Raw genomic sequence first — 19,039 nt, 5'->3', positions numbered from 1 at the left:
ACAATTATCTAAAACCACTTTAAAAAATATTCCTCCTTGACAAAAAGTACATTTGTGGTTCTCAGGGACTGAAGGAAAGGGGGAATGGGAAGTGACAGATAATGAGTACAGGGATTCCTTGTGGCGTAAATAGAATGTTATAAAATTAGATGTTGGTGATGGTTGTAGAACTCTGCAGCCAGATTTTATACATGTATTTCAATCAAAATGATATTTTAAAAAAATTGAATATAAAAACAGACATGAGAATCCAGTTGTCTTCTTTTAAGCCAGATAGTAAAGAGATTTCCAAAAACACAAAGCAATACAAGTTTTCTTAAAAATATATTTTTTTAGGAAAATAGTTACTTTTCATTTAAAAATGTTATTTATGTTAGTATGCAACAGGCTTGTTGTTACCTCAAAAGTGAATTAAAATTTTATATAATTTTTTTCAGTTTTAAGTTCCAACTCAGAAAATAACAATATATGTAATCCATATAAACAAAAACTCTTTGGGGTTCCCAATAATTTTAAGAGTATGAGACCAAACAGTTTGAGAACTGCCAATCTATACCATCCTATGATGCCAACAATTTCATATTACTCTACATCTTAACAGATATACCAATACAGTAATTAACAAAAATAAAAATTAGCAAAAACTGCTAGGGGGAATGTATGTAAACGCACATTAAGGTTGTTATTTAATTACAGTTCTTACTTAGAAGTTTCAGGCAAGCCAGCTGAGAGTTCCAGAAACACAGATAAGTAGTAACCTCGCACAACTCCATTTCCATCCTAAAAGAAGAATAATCAGTTGAAGTGTAAAAAAAATTAAGCCACAATAAAACAAAATGCTGATTAACATCTGATATCTAGATTGAGAAATACTTCTAAGCCTCAAAGCAATGGAAGAAATAATAATAAAAAAAAAACCACCAATAGATTTGAGTTCTTAACAACTTTAAACTTCTGTGTATTAAAAAAAAAAGCGAAACTACTAAGGCACAGAAATGAAGGGAAATATCAACAACCATGAGAAAGGTTAAGAGTCTTAACACATATAGAACTCTTACAAATCAACTTTAACAAAAAACCAAGACCCTAATGGGAAAAATAATTTCATTAGAAATGAGGCAAAAAAAAATTTTAAACCAAAAATTAATTTTTTTTTTTTTTTTTTTTTTTTTTGAGACGGAGTCTCGCTCTGTCCCCCAGGCTGGAGTGCAGTGGCCGGAACTCAGCTCACTGCAAGCTCCGCCTCCTGGGTTTACGCCATTCTCCTGCCTCAGCCTCCCGAGTAGCTGGGACTACAGGCGCCCGCCACCTCGCCCGGCTAGTTTTTTGTATTTTTTAGTAGAGACGGGGTTTCACCATGTTAGCCAGGGTGGTCTCGATCTCCTGACCTTGTGATCCGCCCATCTCGGCCTCCCAAAGTGCTGGGATTACAGGCTTGAGCCCAAAAATTAATTTTTAAGACCAACATACAAAAAGGTAATACCCTATGCTGAAAGTAATTAAATACAATTTCTGTATGATTTTAATGTCAGAATTCCATATAAGATTCTGTCTAGAGATTGAGAAGTTGTTTAAATCTCTACTATAGATTTTATTTTTATAAAGATAATTACTCCCTTTTTGTTTAATTGGGCAAGACTCTTTTAAAAAAAGAGATAATTACTTCCTATGTATTGCCCTAGTACTTCAGGTGTCTATGTTTTAAAAGAATCACATTTATTATAACTACTTGTTTAAACATCTATTCCCCCAATGAGACAATGAAGGCTGAGAACAGAGATCCTTATACATCTACAGTGTCTACTGGGACATGACTACAGAGGGGTACAAGTACTATTAACCCCTTCATTTTTGGTCTACCTTGCTTGAAACGACCTGAGGCAACTTTTGAGGCTTGACATGATAATCACTCAATAGGTATCAATGAATAAATGAATCATCAGCTAGGTGAATAAAGCCAGACACAAAAGATTATATATTATTGTATAATCCCATTATACAAAACTTTTCTTAAAAAAAAAAAATCTGAAACTACATATTGAAAGACTTTAGTGTGTAAGCATACTAACCCAGGAGGACTAAAATGTGTAATAGTAAATTACTGGACTCAAAAAGATTATTTAGCATCTAGGTAGTATCACCAAACATCTTTAAAAGTAAAGAAAAATAGTTTATTATCACACTTTTCCTAAAGAAAATGGAATTGCATATTGAAGATACCCAATGAAAGAAAATATGAGCCAAGGATTTTATACCCAGCAATACTAGCCTTAGAATATAAAGGGCAAAAACTGTTTTCAACATATGAGAACTCAGGGAATATTGTTTCCAACAGGCCTTCCAGCAGAATATATTAGAGAACTAGGTGAGGACAAACAGTTGTCTAACATGGAGGGAGAAGGGGAACAGGGAACGAGGACAGCATATGGAACAAAAAATAAGAAGAGTTAACAGTTCTCAGTAATCAAACTAGTGTACTACAGAACTCTGAAAGAAAGACATTGGTTTCAAACTTTATTAGAAACATCAAAAACTTACTGGGTAAACTTTTAATCTCCAGCAAAGTCCTGAAACTTGAAGAGGTGGACTGTAAACAGGATCTGCTCTCTGACGCAAAGTGCTAACGAAAAAGAAAACCAACCAAATACCAAGATCAAAACTGTTGTGAAATGGCAACAGGCAAAAAGAAAGACCAACCAGTTTCTTTGCTACATATTTGAAATCTTAGACAAATAACAAGGTGACTGATCAGGTCAAAATTCCACTGTAAAAGTTCAGATATGCTTACATTCTGACATAAAGAGAATTTAAAAATACTGAAATATTCAGCAATATCTTTTAAGTTTCAGGGGAAAAAAACCCCCTCAAAATTGTGACATTTAAGGGAAAAGGAATATATCACTAAGTCTCCCAAATTTAATTAATGCTTCAACAAGCAGTCTTTCACCATTAAAAATAAAACCCAGAAGGTTTCTTCCTCACTTCTCTGCAGTATAATCATCTTTTAACATTGAAAAACGAGAGTACACTAAACCTTAATAAATGTGGGAAAAACCTCAGAAAGACTATGTTTTAGCCACAAAAGTATCCCATGAGAAAAGACAAATTAAATGGGAAGAGGGATAAATTCTGTGTGGCTTTTTTTTTTTTTTTTTTTGAGACAGAGTTTTGCTCTTGTTGCCCAGGCTGAAGCACAGCGGCACAATCTCGGCTCACTGCAACCTCCACCTCCCGGTTTCAAGCGATTCTCCTGCCTCAGCCTCCCAAGTAGCTGGGATTACAGACGCCCACCACCATGCCCAACTTATTTTTGTATTTTTAGTAGAGACGGGGTTTCATCATGTTGGCCAGGCTGGTCTTGAACTCCTGACCTCAGATGATCCACCTGCCTCGGCCTACCAAAGTGCTGGAATTACAAGCGTGAGCCACCATGCCCTGCCCAGTGTGGCCTTATTTTGATGGTCTTTGCCTATTATTTGGAGTTTCTCTCCTGAAGACCTTATATTACTTGTTTCCATTTCCATGCTGCCCTCAAAGACAAATTGCTAAGAACTTTTGCATGTTATGATCTTCACTTCTGATCTTAGAGAAAAAGTAGTAAAAGCAAACAAAATTAACACATAACTGACAAATTTCTTACAATAATGGCCCCTATCCACAATTCTTCACTTTGAGCTGAGATAAATGGATCTCAATGGATTTCTTCCCACTACTTTTATTTCTGACAATGGGTAAGTGGGGGCTCATCAACCTCTAACTGTTTGGCCCCTCACCTTAGCCAAAGCTAAGTGATCTCTCTTATTTAAAACAGTTCCTCACTTTGGGCAGTATAATCACTTTGGCCACCACAGCTAATGTCTATAATTCCAGCACTTTGAGAGGCTGAGTTGGGAGAATCAGAATCACTGGAGCCCAGGAGTTTGAGACCAGCCTAGGAAACAGTGAGACCCCATCTGTGTGGTGGCACATGCTTGTAGTCCCAGTTACTTGGGAGGCTGAGGTGTGAGGATTGCTGCAGCCCAGGAGGTTGAGGCTGCAGTGAGCAATGATCATGCCACTGCACTCCAGCCTGGGTGACAGAGCAAAACCCTGTCTCAAAATAAAAAGAAAAGGTTCCTTTTCCCAGACTAGAGAAGCAGTCAGTCTAAAGATACAATAAAATCCAGCACAAATAATCTCTATGTTTCTAATACGAAACTTATTCTTCTAAGACTTCTAAAGTGAGTGACACAATTCACTAGATTACTGTCTTACCAAAGAATACCTTCCTGGCTCTTCCTTATATACACCTACAAAAAACCAGAATTTTCAAAAACTCTTACCTGAAATTCTCTAAAACAAAAGTAGCTGAATCATAAGATGGCACTAATTCACTAAAAGAAAGCAAAGACAAAAATAATTATTTAGCTTATATGTTTAAAATTCCATTTACCTAAAAAAACCAAGTCCCTCAGTAGTATCTTAAAAACTTTATTAAACTAAAATCTAAGAAATATTTTTAAATCTTTATTGAACATAACATTAAATCAAATGACTTCATAAAACCATCATGTATGCAATTAAATCAGAAATACAAATACTTTATAAAAGTTTTTTGGCTGGGCGAGGTGGCTCACGCCTATAATTCCCGCACTCTGGGAGGCCAAGGTGGGTGGATCACCTGAGGTCGGGAGCTCAAGACCAGCATGGCCAACATGGTGAAACCCCATCTCTATTAAAAATACACAAAAATTACCCAGATGTAGTGGTGCGCCCCTGCAATCCCAGCTACTCGGGAGGCTGAGGCACGAGAATCACTTGAACCCTAGAGGCGGAGGTTGCGGTGAATCGAGATTGCACTACCACACTCCAACAAAGGCAACAGAGCCAAACTCTGTCTCAATCAATAAATCAAGAAATATTTTATAAAAGTTTTTTTCCCTTAAAAAAGGCAATACATTATGTAATTAATTATTAAAGTAAGTACTAGAAATACACTTTAAAAGTACTCATGGAGGCCGGGCGCGGTGGCTCAAGCCTGTAATCCCAGCACTTTGGGAGGCCGAGACGGGTGGATCACGAGGTCAGGAGATCGAGACCATCCTGGCGAACACGGTGAAACCCCATCTCTACTAAAAAATACAAAAAACTAGCCGGGCGAGGTGGCGGGCGCCTGTGGTCCCAGCTACTCGGGAGGCTGAGGCGGGAGAATGGCGTAAGCCCGGGAGGCGGAGCTTGCAGTGAGCCGAGATCGCGCCACTGCACTCCAGCCTGGGCGACAGAGCGAGACTCCGTCTCAAAAAAAAACAAACAAACAAAAAAAAAAGTACTCATGGAAATGGGAAAAAGAAATTGACACTTAGGGTGTGTATCTGAATTATGAAACAGATATAAACATGCTTTAAAAAATGAAAAGAACCAACAGTCAGCGATATCACAGTTAATCCCCAAAGTTCCTTTTTTGGAATGAATTATGGGAAATATTAACAGACTTCAAATACTTTGAAACTATTTACTAGTAAATAAATCTATACATTTTTATAGGATGAACACCTCATTACCTAAGGGGCAACTGTGAGGGACTAGCACACTAACACTTTCTTGGCAAGTCAAAACTACTTCAAGCAACTTTAGTCCCATCCAATCTTCTTCAAAGAGAACTGCATTATAATCACGGTATGGACTAAACGTCACTTTGCTGCTAACTACCTTTAATCATGTGGATGGTTTGTACACTGTCATTAGAACACCTCAAAATTCATTAAAACACTATGAAAAAGACTATCATACAGTTTTAATACAGTGTTATGAATTTGATATATAAAATTACAAATTTACCAAAACAATAAACTGCAAACCATTTCACCACATCTTCAGGTATATTTTCTAAAGTTCAATTCATCATAATTTTGGTTATTATCAAAACAAGATAAAAGATACACCTACAGCACTGCCACACTGTGATAGTGTCTAAAGAAATTAGTGGCTTGCAATACAATATAGATAAATAATTCTTTATTTTAGTGTAAGTACGTATAGCTAAATAGGTCACATCTTTTAAACGGTAAGTAGATGTACTTTGCCATGTGATTAACTGTATAGCTACTATCCAAATTGACTATGTCAAGAATCCCTATGATATCTCTAGTCAGTTGTTATCCTTCCTTAAAAGACTCACATTCCTCATCCCCATATCCTTTTGCCTGGTTAACCCTTACTATCTTTTCAGATAACAGATTAGAAGTCACATGCTCTTGGAGGTTTACTCTAAGGTCTTCCCATTGTATGATCTCCTAGCACTCAATATACACAAACCCCATTTAGCAGGGCCAATGCAATTAGTGCCTAGGAAGCCTTTCTAGAACCATAAACATAGTAAGAGCTCTAAGGGAGCTTTCCCAGTATAGTCTTCAAATTTGACATGCTTTTGTAATTTTGTGCAACTTTCAATCACGTCTCTTACCAAGTACAGAATATCCTCCACATGCAAAGACTTTAATCAATCCCCAGTTGCCTGCTAATCAGCATACTATTTCTTCTGCCACGTTCAGTGTGATTTATTTCCTGTGTTGTTGTTACTGTTATTTCTGCTCTAAGTCCAGACTATCATTATCATATTTTATTGGCCATTAAGGGTCAAAAGAGTTCAGCAGAACACAAAATAAACAACAGGAGATGCCATTTTCAACTCAGAATGGTGAAGTAGAAAGCTTTCAGGCTAAAAAGCACAAGTTACTAATACTCATGAACCAAGAGGGTACAGTCCAGTTTACCCTAGTCTCACTTGCTAAGAGAAAATGACCATATTCAGGGCACAGAAAACTGGTACTGTGATATACTTTCACATATGTACATTTTCCTATGGAAAACCTTTTGGACACAAATAGTATAATGACAAATTAGTGGTATGGGGCAGCATTAAACAGGATACTTACTTCCCCTATCACCAGTTACCACATTAATTTTATTAGTGTTCCAATAATCTGTTTTTCTAAATCATAATTATAAATCCAAAGAGGTCTGTATTATGCTTACTGCTAGCACTTAACACATGCCTAAAATATAGCTGGCATATATATTCACTGAATGAATATTTACAAATACTTGCTGGCAGATTCATAGAGTTGGAAATATTTGCTCAAAAATTTCTTTCGCAAAAGAAATTATTTTGTTTTTTTTTTTTTTTTTTTTTTTTTTGAGACGGAGTCCTGCTCTGTGACACAGGCTGGAGTGCAGTGGCGTGATCTTGGCTCACCGATTTTGCATTCTTTATATTTACACACAAAGCTATTGCTACTGCTAGGCCATCTAATTCTACCACCACCTCTCCATATTATGCTCATTCATTTAGAGGTTATCTTCAGTCATACTGATGTTACCATTCTGTGGCTGCAGATGAGGCACTGCTTTATCTTTTCATAGTTTTAAAATTTTCTCCTCCTCTTTCAGAAGTGTAGACTGCTCTGGTCTTTATGATGACTGGATTCATCTCATGATGGTGTCAGTGAATCTTTGTCTTCAAAGAATACGGGAAACTAGCCTCAAACCATCTCTAGCCCAGTAATCTGGAAGTCACTGATCTGCAAATCTTCAGACCAGTAACCTCATCATAACTTCAAGAACAAAGGGAAAAAAGGGAGAACCACAAGTATCCATTTTTTCCTTAAGGAAATAAGACTCCTGAGCTATATAAAAACTGGTTCTCCTTACCAACTTGACTATTTCTCCCTGAAACATAAAACTCTCTACGAACCGAGAGCTATACTATTTTATCTTTTTTTTTTTTTCTTTTCTGCCTCTGCCTCCTGAGTAGCTGGGATCACAGGCATGCGCCACCACGCCTGGCTAATTTTGTATTATTAGTAGAGACGGGGTTTCTCCATGTTGGTCAGGCTGGTCTCAAACTCCTGACCTCAGGTGATCTGCCTGCCTCAGCCTCTCAAAGTGCTGTGGTTACAGGTGTGAGCCACTGCGCCCGGCCCACAGTAAGATTTTTAGTTCCTCTTCTCCCATGCAGCACCTGCAACAATACTGGGCACATGGTCTTTAATAAACAACACTTCACTGATTTAGTGACCTTTTCTTCTCCATTGTGGCTCCATCACCAATTACTAACTGATGGAACTAAAAGCAATAGAAATACCACTGCTTTGCACATCTAAACTTTGGTGTGTAACTTAACGTCACGAATGCTGGCCTTTCTTATTTGGCCCTCTTTTCCTGTATGTTGCAACTAATAAAATGGGTTTCTAATGAGAATTAACTAAAAGCCAAAGTTTCCAATAAGGTAGTGAGCATTACTGGAGAAAGAGAGAAGGCCCTAAAAGTGCTTAATTAACAGACTAGTGAGCATTGTTGCCTGCCTGATGAGCTGCTGAAAGTGGTATAAGAATGGGAATTTACATCCACCAATGGTTCCCAAACTTTAGTGCATTATTATTACTTACAGTGCTCAAGACACATTTCTGAATACCACCTCTAAAGATTCTGGGAAAGTTGGCCTGGGAATTTGCATTTCAGACAAATGCCACACATAGCTGTGACTTAGGTCATCCATACACTACACTTTGAATTGAAAAACACTAATTTTTATATATGACCCTTAGGTCAAAATCTGTTTTATTCCACAAGTGATGAAATGGTTCAGAAAACATATCTTGAAAACTGAAATAGCTGGCCACACTATCAGTGAGGCATCCTAGGGATTTTGATGAACATTCTCCAACCAAGTCTACTTAATGACAGCAAAAACCTAGTCCTTTTAATAATATTGAGTGCTTTCATTCAGAAATAGAGATTTAAACAAAAAAGTCAGTGCTTTAAAAATATATGAATATTTTATAAGGTTGTTAATCAGAAAGAAAGGAAGACTTCTACTGGTCAATGAGAACCACCGGAGTTCTAGCTGTCAGAAAAACTTTGTCCTTCTGTTTATAGGACTGTGGCATCTATAACGAGTAAGAAGGGCTTATAACAGTGATTCTCAACCAGGGGTGATTTTGTCCCCATGGACATTTGGCACTGTCTGAAAACATTTTTGTCATAACTGCAAGGTGGTGGGGTGGGGAGTGCTACTGGGATACTGCTAAACATCCTATGAAACACAGGAAAGCTCACCCCACTCCACAAATAATTATTCTGCTCAAAATGTCAACAATGCCAAGATTGAAAAGCCCTGGCTTAAACGATATACTCTAGTACAATGAATGCAGCCAGGCACGGTGGCTCACACCTATAATCTCCAGCACTTTGGGAGGTTGAGGCAGGCAAAACACTTGAGGTCAGGAGTTTGAGACCAGCCTGGCCAACGTGGAGAAACCCCGTCTCTACTAAAAATACAAAACTTAGCCAGGCATGTTGGTGCATGCCTATATTCCCAGCTACCCAGGAGGCTGAGGTGTAAGAACTGCTTGAATCCAGGAGGTGGAGGTTGCAGTGAGCCGAGATCACGCCATTGCATTCCAGCCTGGACAACAGAGTGTGACAGAGTATAAATAATAATAAGTAAATAAAATAATAAATTAAAAAAATAAAAAATAAAATAGTACAATGAATGCTCTGTGGTCATCAGAGGGCATCACATATCAGAAGAAAAAGAAAAGGCAGCTCAACATATAAACATTTTTATAACAAAGGCTGTTTTCTAAATGTGCCACAGCCCTCACCATGGTAGGAAAACTTGATAGTATTCCATAAGTCATCTCTATAAGATAAAGCCTGTCACACCAAAATATTTATCTGAAGCAGTGGCTTCACCCCTCATCTTAGAATAAGCTAAGGAGATTTTAAAAGAACAAACTGATATGTCCATTTGAACCCAATGTCACAGGCTTAATTGTCTCTCCCAAAATTCCCATGTTAAAGCCTTAACCCCCAATGTGACTGTGTCTATAGATAGGGCCTGTAGGAAGATAATTAAGGCTAAATGAGTTGATAATAGTGGGTCTAATACAATAAGGCTCGTGGCCTCATAAAAAGAGAAAGAGACACCAGAGACTGATCTCTCTCCAAGCAAGAACAGAGAAAAGGTCAGGTGAGGACACAGAAAGAAGGCAGCTGTCTGCAAGCTGAAGCAAAAAAGTGAATTTTCTGACACCCTGATCTTGGAATTCTTGTCTCTCAAACTGTGAGAAAACACATTTCTGTTGTTTAAGGCACCCAGTATGTGGTATTTTGTTATGGCAGCCCAAGTAGACTAATATACACCCAAAGATTTTCTTTCAAATGGCCTAGGGTATGGTATGACCCAGCACTGATTAATTTTCAGCCAAATTCCAAGTGATTCCAACAGCTAGTCAGAAACCACCAGTCTAATACCACAGAATAATTACAAACATGCTTGAAGGAGTATGCTGTTCAGAAAAACTCTAAGGTTTAGCCCAAGATGAAAACTAGGATACTTTTTGCCATAATTATTTCCTCTCTCTATCTTTTAGGATCTGGAGGTAACATGGCATCACCTTCAAATTCTTTTGGCATTTCATCAGTTTCTGAGTTTTGTGTTAGAAGATATAGTTTAATTTAAAAGGTACACTGATGAAGCTAATGTAATCAATTATTTTTTTCTATACTATGGAAGATGGAGCTCTTGGAAAAAAAATGATTCCTAGTTCATTATCATTTTCTCTTAACAGTCAAAAGTATAAGTCTGTGAGACTTTTCAGGAGAACTAGATTTGTATGTATAAAACAGAGCTCACCAGACCACTCCATTATAACAAGACCTTAAAAAGCTATGGAGTAGCCAAGTGTGGTGGCTCACGTCTATGATCCCTGGTAACTTGAGAGGTCAAGGTGGGAAGATTACTTGAGTCCAGGAGTTTGAGACCCAGCCTGGGCAACAAGTGAGACCCTAGCTATAAAAGAAAAGAGAGACAGAGAGATGGCATTTAAAAAAAAAAAACATTCTTTTGAAAAAAGTATGTGCATTTCCACATAAATTTCAAATGAAAATGAAATTAAAAACTGTGTCATACCTGGTAAAGTCTGGTGGAACAGGAGTGGTAACAAAAGATGCCATGGGCTTCCGATGAACTTGCTGAAACATCATAAGTATCTCTGAGCTCTTAGATATCAACTCACTCTTACTACAAGACCGCAACTGTGTGAAGAAAAAAATTATCTGAACAAACAAAATCACTATTCACTGCCACCTCAAAATTCTTAATTACAAATTATTCTGATTATAAACTGAAAACACTGAGAAAAATAACTCAAAGTGAGCTTGAAAATTAAGAATCTACAAAGAATCTAGGTTTATTTCTATAATATTCTAACAGTAAAGTCACTGAATAAGTATACTTAATATTAATGCATTTTCTCTCCTTACATTTTAGTAAAGTCACTGAATATACTTAATATTAATGCATTTTTCTCTCCTTACATTCTAGGATAAGTGAGGTTTTAAGCAAGTACAAATGTATTTTCAGGCTGGTACAGTTAAGTTCTTATGAATATATTAATGAACAAACCTGTAAGTTGAAAGCTTTTCTTTTTTTTTTTTTTTTTTTTGAGACAGTGTCTCGCTGTCACCCAGGCTGGAGTGCAGTGGCACGATCTCGGCTCACTGCAATCTCCGCCTCCTGGGTTCAAGCGATTCTCCTGCCTCAGCCTCTTGAATAGCTGGGATTACAGGTGTGTGCCACCACACCCGGTTAATTTTTGTATTTTTTAGTAGAGACTGGGTTTCTCCATGTTGGTCATGCTGGTCTTGAACTCCTGACCTCGTGATCCACCCGCCTCAGCCTCCCAAACTGCTGGGATTACAGGCGTGAGCCACCGTGCCCGGCCAAGTTGAAAGCTTTTAAAAGCAATCATTTCTCAGGTTGTATTCTAGGTAACAGAATACAAAACGTACACACATACACCCGTGTGTACACACACACACACGCACACACACAAACCATCTGATACTAATTTGGGAAACACTACTTTGGGAAAAAGTAACAAATCTCACTTCAGTAACAATCATGGTAGATAAAAGACAAGACTACTAATTTTTTCTTCAAAAAAACCAGTTTGACGTTAAGTCCTAGTTCTGCCACTAATTACACGACTCTGAGTCTGTTTACATACGAAAATAAAATAGTAATATCCACCACTGCTTACTTCATTAAGTTTGTTATAAGGATTATGAAGCTATAGTGAAAAAGCTTTGTAAACTATCTGTCATGTGCTGAATTTTGTGCCCCTTTCCTCCATTAATTTATATGCTGCAGGCTCAACCTCCAGTACACCTCAATCTATTTGGAGATAATCTTTAAAGAGGTGATTATGTTAAAATGAGGCCACTGGGGTAGGGCCTTAATCTAACATGACTGGTGTCCTTATTAAGAAGAAGAGACTCTGGGGCTGCACAATCACACAGAAAAGTCCACATGAGGACACAGTAAGAAGGCAGTCGTTTACAGGTCAAGGAGACAGACCTCAGAAGAAACAAAACCTGCCAACACCTGAATCTTACACTTCCAGCTCCTAGGATAATGAGAAAACAAATTTCTACATTTAAGTCCCACAGTCACTGGTATTTTGTTATGACAGGTCTAGCAAACTAATATACTATCAAATGCCATACAAATGATATTCATAAAACCCACCTACAGTTGAGTTTATATCTTTTAAATAACAGTTGCTTATGGCTCACCAAAAATAATGTATCATATGGCTGGGCACAGTGGCTCACACCTGTAATCCCAGGACTTTGGGAGGCTGAGGCAAGTGGATCACTTGAGGTCAGGAGTTCAAGACCTCATGACCTGGCGACTTCAAGGCCTGGCCAACACGGTGAAACTCCATCTCTACTAAAAATACAACAATTAGCTCAGCGTGGTGGCGTGTGCCTGTAGTCCCAGCTACTCAGGAGGCTGAGGCACAAGAATTGCTTGAACCCAGGAGGTGGAGGTTACAGTGAGCTGAGATCACGCCACTGCACTCCAGCCTGGGCGACAGGGCAAAACTCTGTCTTAAGAAAAAAAAAAAGTATCATATATCATATGCTATATATCAAAGTTTATAGTTACAAAGAATAATGATATCATGTTTGAGTTACTGCATCAATCAATGACGTAACGGTAAGTGGTAACAGCAGAAAACAACAAACAGTTGCATATTTTGTCATTCATATTATTATGTGTCAGGCATTGCCCAAGACATTACGGTTTTTTTGAACAATTTACATAAAGTGATCTAAAGTTATTTGAACTGTTTGCTTAAGATTTTTAAGGTATGCTTAAAATCACTGTGTATATGTACATACATACACACATAATACAAAAAATTTTAACTTATATTAATTGAATGCTTACTGTGTATATCCTTCCTTGACACCATTTCTTCCAAAAGCAACTTGCTCCCTTCAACAGAAGTTTATTATCACCATACATGTGGTTCTGCAATTACTATGTGTGTACATATATCCATAAACAATGTTTTGAATGTTTTCAAACTTTACATAAACACTAACAGGCTATATCACCATGTAGCCTACATTTTTCAGTTAATATTATTTACTTTTTTTTTTTTTTTTTTTGAGACAGGGTCTCACTCTGTCGCCCAGGCTGGAGTGCGGTGACACGATCTCGGCTCAATGCAAGCCTCCGCCTCCCAGGTTCAAGTAATTTTCATGCCTCAATCTCCCAAGTGGCTGGGACTACAGGCATGTGCCACCCCACCCAGCTAAGTTTTGTATTTTTAGTAGAGACGGAGTTTCGCCATGTTGCCCAGGCTGATCTTGAACTCACTCAATTATCTGCCCACCTTGGCCTCTGAAAGTACAGAGATTACAGGCATGAGCCACCACGCCCGGCCTATTTGTTTACTTTTTTAAACAGATAGGTCTTGCTATACTTCTCAGGCGAGTGCAGTGACTTTTCACAGGTACAATCATAGCACACTGCAGCCTTGAATTCCTGGGCTAAGGCAATCGTCCCACCTCAGCTTCCTGAGTAGCTGGGACTACAGGCGTACACCCAATCCCAATACTGTTTTGTTAAAAACTAAGACAATGGCCTAGGCCTACACATGGTCAGGATCATCAGTATCACCACCTTCCACCTCCACATCTTGTCCCATTGAAAGGTCTTCAGGGGTACTACCATCTATGGATCTACAATGCTAACAATGTCTTCTTCTGGAATATAGACAACTTTTTTTTAAAAAAGTAGGAGTAAACGCTAGAATATATTCTAGAATAATGAATGGTATGGTATAGTAAATACATAAACCAGTAGCATAGTTGTTTATCATACTTATCAAGTATTACATACTATACATAATTATGTGTGTTATATTTTTATACAACTAGCAGCGCAGTATGTTTGTTTACACCAGAATTACCATAAACACGTGATTAATGCTTTGTGCTACTACATTACAATGGCTATGATGTCATTAGACATCACCACTAGGCAACAGAAATATTTCAGCTCCATTTTAATCTTATGGGACCATTGTCACATATGCAGTCTGTCATTGACCAAAAGGTCATAATTTGACACTCTGTATATGGGAGATGTGTATAGGTTACATGCAAATACTATGCCATTTTATATAAGGGACTTGAGTATCTGAAGATTTTGGTATCCATTAAGGTCCTGGGGCCAATACCACACAGATATACATGTATGTGTGTAAAAAGGAAAAGGAAAAAAGATTGGGGATAATGAAGAAAAATAAGAGTATTTAGTAAATATTTATGTGCTGAATTCTACCAGCTAAATTGTCAATCAAGTACAAAAATAAAATAAAAATATTTCCAGACAATGTAGTCAAGAAAAATGTGTTCTGATTACCCTTCCTGGAAAGCTACTGAGGGAAGTGGGATATTAAAACAAAACAAGTAAACCAAGAAAGTAGATACCAGAGGAATCAGGAAACATAGGATTCAACACAAGAAAGATGTCAAGGGAGTCCCCAGAATGACTAAGATAAAAATCTCAGGAGATAGCTGTGTATAAGGCATAGAGAGAAATTACAGAAAGCAAATTCCAGACAAGTGAATATATCAAATACTTATGCAACACTATATATTTTATGTACTCATTTACTATATACTTCATATTCACGCACCCTAATCTAAAATATAAACTCTATGAGGACAGAATTTTGCCATTTTGTTCACTGCTGTATCACCAATATTTACAATGATGTCTCTATCTATTTAGGACTTAATATTTCCTCAATAAATAAAAATGCTAAACTTTAGCGTAATAATCACTAGATGTAAAGTAACTGGCAATAATATCCCCACAGCGTGGGGAGATTTTAACCTCTTATACATTCAGATTTCTATGGAAACAATTCTGTTCTTACAAAGCAGAATATAGTTCTAATGCGGTTCCCAAACATGAAGAAAAAACTTGAGAAGAATCAGCTGATTCCTATTTCATAAAAATCTCCATTATAACACAAAGATCAACAGATCTTTTGATCTCAAACAGATAATCTCTGTCAAAAAAAAAAAACAAAACTTTTATAGTATACAGAGAAAAAAGGATAAAGACTATTTCATTACATTTAATATTTCATCACCTGGTGCTCCACCTCCTGAAGTAAGGATTCCAAAAGTTCTGTTTCTTGGGTTAGAGATGTCTTCTGACCTGATTAAAAATAGTGAATCATCAACACTTGGGCTCATTACTGGTTTAAGAATGAAATTAACTTCCAAAGAACATATTTAATAACAAGAAATACACTTCAAGTAAGCAAAAATTCCTCATTACAGCTACCCTAAAAATTCTCATTCAACTTTCAGAGGTTGAATATTATAGTAGCCTTGAAAATGGAACTTCAGAACCAATTCTAATTAGTTTTAGAGAAGATTATCACTTAGACTGAATTTATCTAAGAAATGAAATGTGCAATGACAATATACTTTACGCAAAAAATTTACTTTTCTAGATTTTCATATTCCCTTGGGAAGAAGCAATAACATGAATTTCATTCAGTCAGTTATTCTGAAATAATTTTTCACCAAATTTAACTGTGGCTTAACAGAGAATACAAAGTGGGCCAGAGTTTTAGGTTAAATGTCAGCAAAAGGTCTGTCCTGTGAATATACAAGGACCTGTTTAAAAAAAAAAAATTCCCAGAGAGGTGAATAATCTCAAAGAGTTGGAGACAGAAAAGGATAAACAAATTATTACTGCCGGGGGTCAGTGGCTCATGCCTGTAATCCCAGCACTTTGGGAGGCCAAAGCAAGAGGATAACTTGAGCCTAGGTATTTGAGACCAGCCTAGGCAACATGGTAAGACTCAGTCCCTACAAAAAAATTAAAATTAGCCAAGAGTGGTGGTGCATGCCTGCAGTCCCAGTTACTCAAGAGGCTGAGGCATGAGAATCGCTTGAGTCCAGGTGGTCAAGGCTGCATGTAGTCATGCAGTGAGCCTTGATCGCACCACTGCAGTCCTGCCTGGGCAACAGAGTGAGACCCTGTCTCAAATTACAAACAAAAAAATTATCATTACAGAAATTATCATTACAGAAAAGGAAGAAAATGCTTGACATGTTTTTAAACAAAAAGAAGATAGGTATGCTTACCAAATCAGGCCATTTTCTTTATAAACCCAAAATTTGAAAAACTGGAAGTATATCCATGAGGATAGCAAAAGTTTTATCAATCTGTTGTGTTATTTGATAAGAAAAAACATTTAACAGGTAGAACTTTTATTTTATTTATTTTTTGAGATGGGGTTTCACTCTTGTTGCCCAGGCTGGAATGCAATGGTGCCAACTCAGCTCACCGCAACCTCCGCCTCTCGGGTTCAAGTGATTCTCCTGCCTCAGCCTCCTGAGTAGCTGAGATTACAGGCATGTGCCACCATGACCGGTTAATTTTGTATTTTTAGTAGAGACGGGGTTTCTCCATGTTGGTCAGGCTGATCTCGAACTCCCAACCTGAGAATGATCTGCCTGCCTCGACCTCCCAAAGTGCTGGGATTATAGGCATGAGCCAAGGAGCCCGGACTTTATTTATTTTTTGAGACAGGGTCTGATTCTGTCGCCCAGGCTGGATTGTAGTGGCGCGATCTTGGCTCACTGCAACCTCCACCTCTCAGGCTCAAGTGAGCTTCCCACCTCAGCCTCCCGAGTAGCTGGGACTACAGGAGCATGCTATCGCACCTCGCTAATTTTTCTTCTTCTTCTTCCTTTTTTTTTTTTTTGGTAGAGATGGGGTTTCGCCACATTGCCCAGGCTGGTCTTGAACCCCCGGGCTCAAGAGATCCACCTGCCTCAGCCTAGAACTTTTATTTTTGAAATAAAACTCAGAATTTCTAGATTGCAAAAAGAGTTAAAATAAAGTATTAGCTAGAATCTAGTATTATCAGACATAAATTCTACTATCTCCACATCCCACAATCCTAAAACATTAGCCTATGGACCATATTACAGTACATAATTAAACTTAAAAATGAGGGGCAGAGGCCAGGGGTGGTGGCTCACGCCTGTAATCCTAGCACTCTGGGAGGCCAAGGCAGGCGGATCACAAGGTCAGGAGTTTGAGACCAGCCTGGCCAATATAGTAAAACCCTGCCTCTACTAAAAATACAAAAATTAGCAGGGTGTGGTGGCATGTGCCTGTAGTTCCAGCTACTTGGGAGGCTGAAGCAGAAGAATCGCTGGAACCTGGGAAGCAGAGGTTGCAGTGAGCTGAGATCTTGCCACTGCACTCTAGCCTGGGCAACAGAGTGAGACTCCATCTCAAAAAAAAAAAAAAAAAAATTAGTGGCAGAGGCCAGGTGTGGTGGCTCACACTTGTAATCCCAGCACTTTGGGAAGTGGGGGCAGGTGGATCACTTCAGGTCAGGAGTTCAAGACCAGCCTGGCCAATATGGTGAAACCCCCATCTCTACTAAAAATAAAAAAAATTAGCCAGGGGTAGTGGCACGTGCCTGTAGTCCCAGCTACTCGGGAGGCTGAGGCAGGAGAATTGCTTGAACCCGGGAGGCGGAGGTTGCAGTGAGCTGAGATAGTGCCACTGCACTCCAGCCCGGATGACAGAGCAAGACTCCGTCTCAATAATAATAATACTAATACTACTAATAATAAATTAGTGGCAGATATTACGGTATGAATTAAAAATCTGAGGCTTACGAGACTATTCTAAAGATATACTAACCCTGAAAATATCCTTCTCCCCACCTCTTATCCTTAGAAAGAATCCTATTTAATCATAAAAGCTATCTTGGAAATCACAAATTATAATTTTTCATAATGAAAAATAATTTGAAAGCCACAAAAGCAGGGCAAGTTCAGTTATTGTAAAGGGAAGTTATTTCACGGAGTTATACAGGTAGCAAAATTAATAAACTTATGAGATCTGTACTGTGGTATTATTTAGCTTTTAGTTGATTCAATTAAATAAATGAAGCAATGAACAAATTCACTCAAGAAAAACAACACCATATGCAAATGTGTATCTGGCTACTACTGAAGATTACATCAACATTCAAGATCCCCTCAATTTTAAAGTCCTAATATGTATCAACATCCAGCACTCTACATGGCTTAATGAACTTAAAGGGATCTCAAATATTATCTAAAGTTCTGAAAAACTAAGATCACCTACATGTATGACTCTAACTGAGGACCTAAGCACAATTACGATTTTCATTTACATGAAATCTTTAAGTGGCATTGTGACCAGTATAATCAATACCTACAGGTTTTGTCTAATTGCCTGGTCTGTGGGAAAAAAACTAAAAATCAGATATTAAATAGTATAGTATTATAATAGAAAAGCCATTTATGAAATGATATACAAATATACAAACTCAAAGATATTTACATCTCGTTTTTTAAATGTTAAAAATAAAATGGATAAAATCATTATTTTGGATGACACAAAGACATGGCTAAACTCTTCGGAGAATCAAGACAGCCAAAAAAAAAATTCTTTGTTCACACCGTATTTAAAGTATATATATTTCACTTTGGACTATGCTAAAAAAAATGCAAAGCTGGTTTCAGTCAGCAAAACACTGGGAAGACTAAGATCACCAAAACAAATCAAACAAAACTATAGCATTGGATCAAATTTTTACTTAAATTTTAAGTTTAATAC

General features: G+C 37.7%; 1 protein-coding gene across 10 annotated transcripts in view; it reads right to left on the bottom strand.

Moving 5' to 3' along the window:
• TRIM37 (tripartite motif containing 37) overlaps nucleotides 1-19,039 on the bottom strand; it is a 127,737-nt gene that overhangs the window by 79,467 nt on the left and 29,231 nt on the right. For 7 of the 10 annotated variants that reach the window (XM_025363347.1, XM_025363351.1, XM_025363353.1 and 4 more), the window contains 5 exons: nucleotides 15,507-15,574; nucleotides 10,955-11,079; nucleotides 4,323-4,373; nucleotides 2,539-2,620; nucleotides 704-780 (listed from right to left, as the gene is read on the bottom strand). In XM_025363347.1, coding sequence (XP_025219132.1) covers nucleotides 704-780; nucleotides 2,539-2,620; nucleotides 4,323-4,373; nucleotides 10,955-11,079; nucleotides 15,507-15,574 — 403 coding nt within the window. Of the gene's footprint in view, nucleotides 1-703; nucleotides 781-2,538; nucleotides 2,621-4,322; nucleotides 4,374-10,954; nucleotides 11,080-13,282; nucleotides 13,331-15,489; nucleotides 15,575-19,039 lie in introns of all 10 variants that reach the window. The other 3 variants (XM_025363344.1, XM_025363354.1, XM_025363348.1) reach the window with 3 other exon arrangements.

Source organism: Theropithecus gelada, chromosome 16 (assembly GCF_003255815.1).
Source record: "Theropithecus gelada isolate Dixy chromosome 16, Tgel_1.0, whole genome shotgun sequence".
NCBI lineage: Eukaryota > Metazoa > Chordata > Mammalia > Primates > Cercopithecidae > Theropithecus > Theropithecus gelada.
The sequence above is the reverse complement of the archived record's forward strand: the minus strand, read 5'-3'. Positions and strand labels throughout refer to the sequence as shown.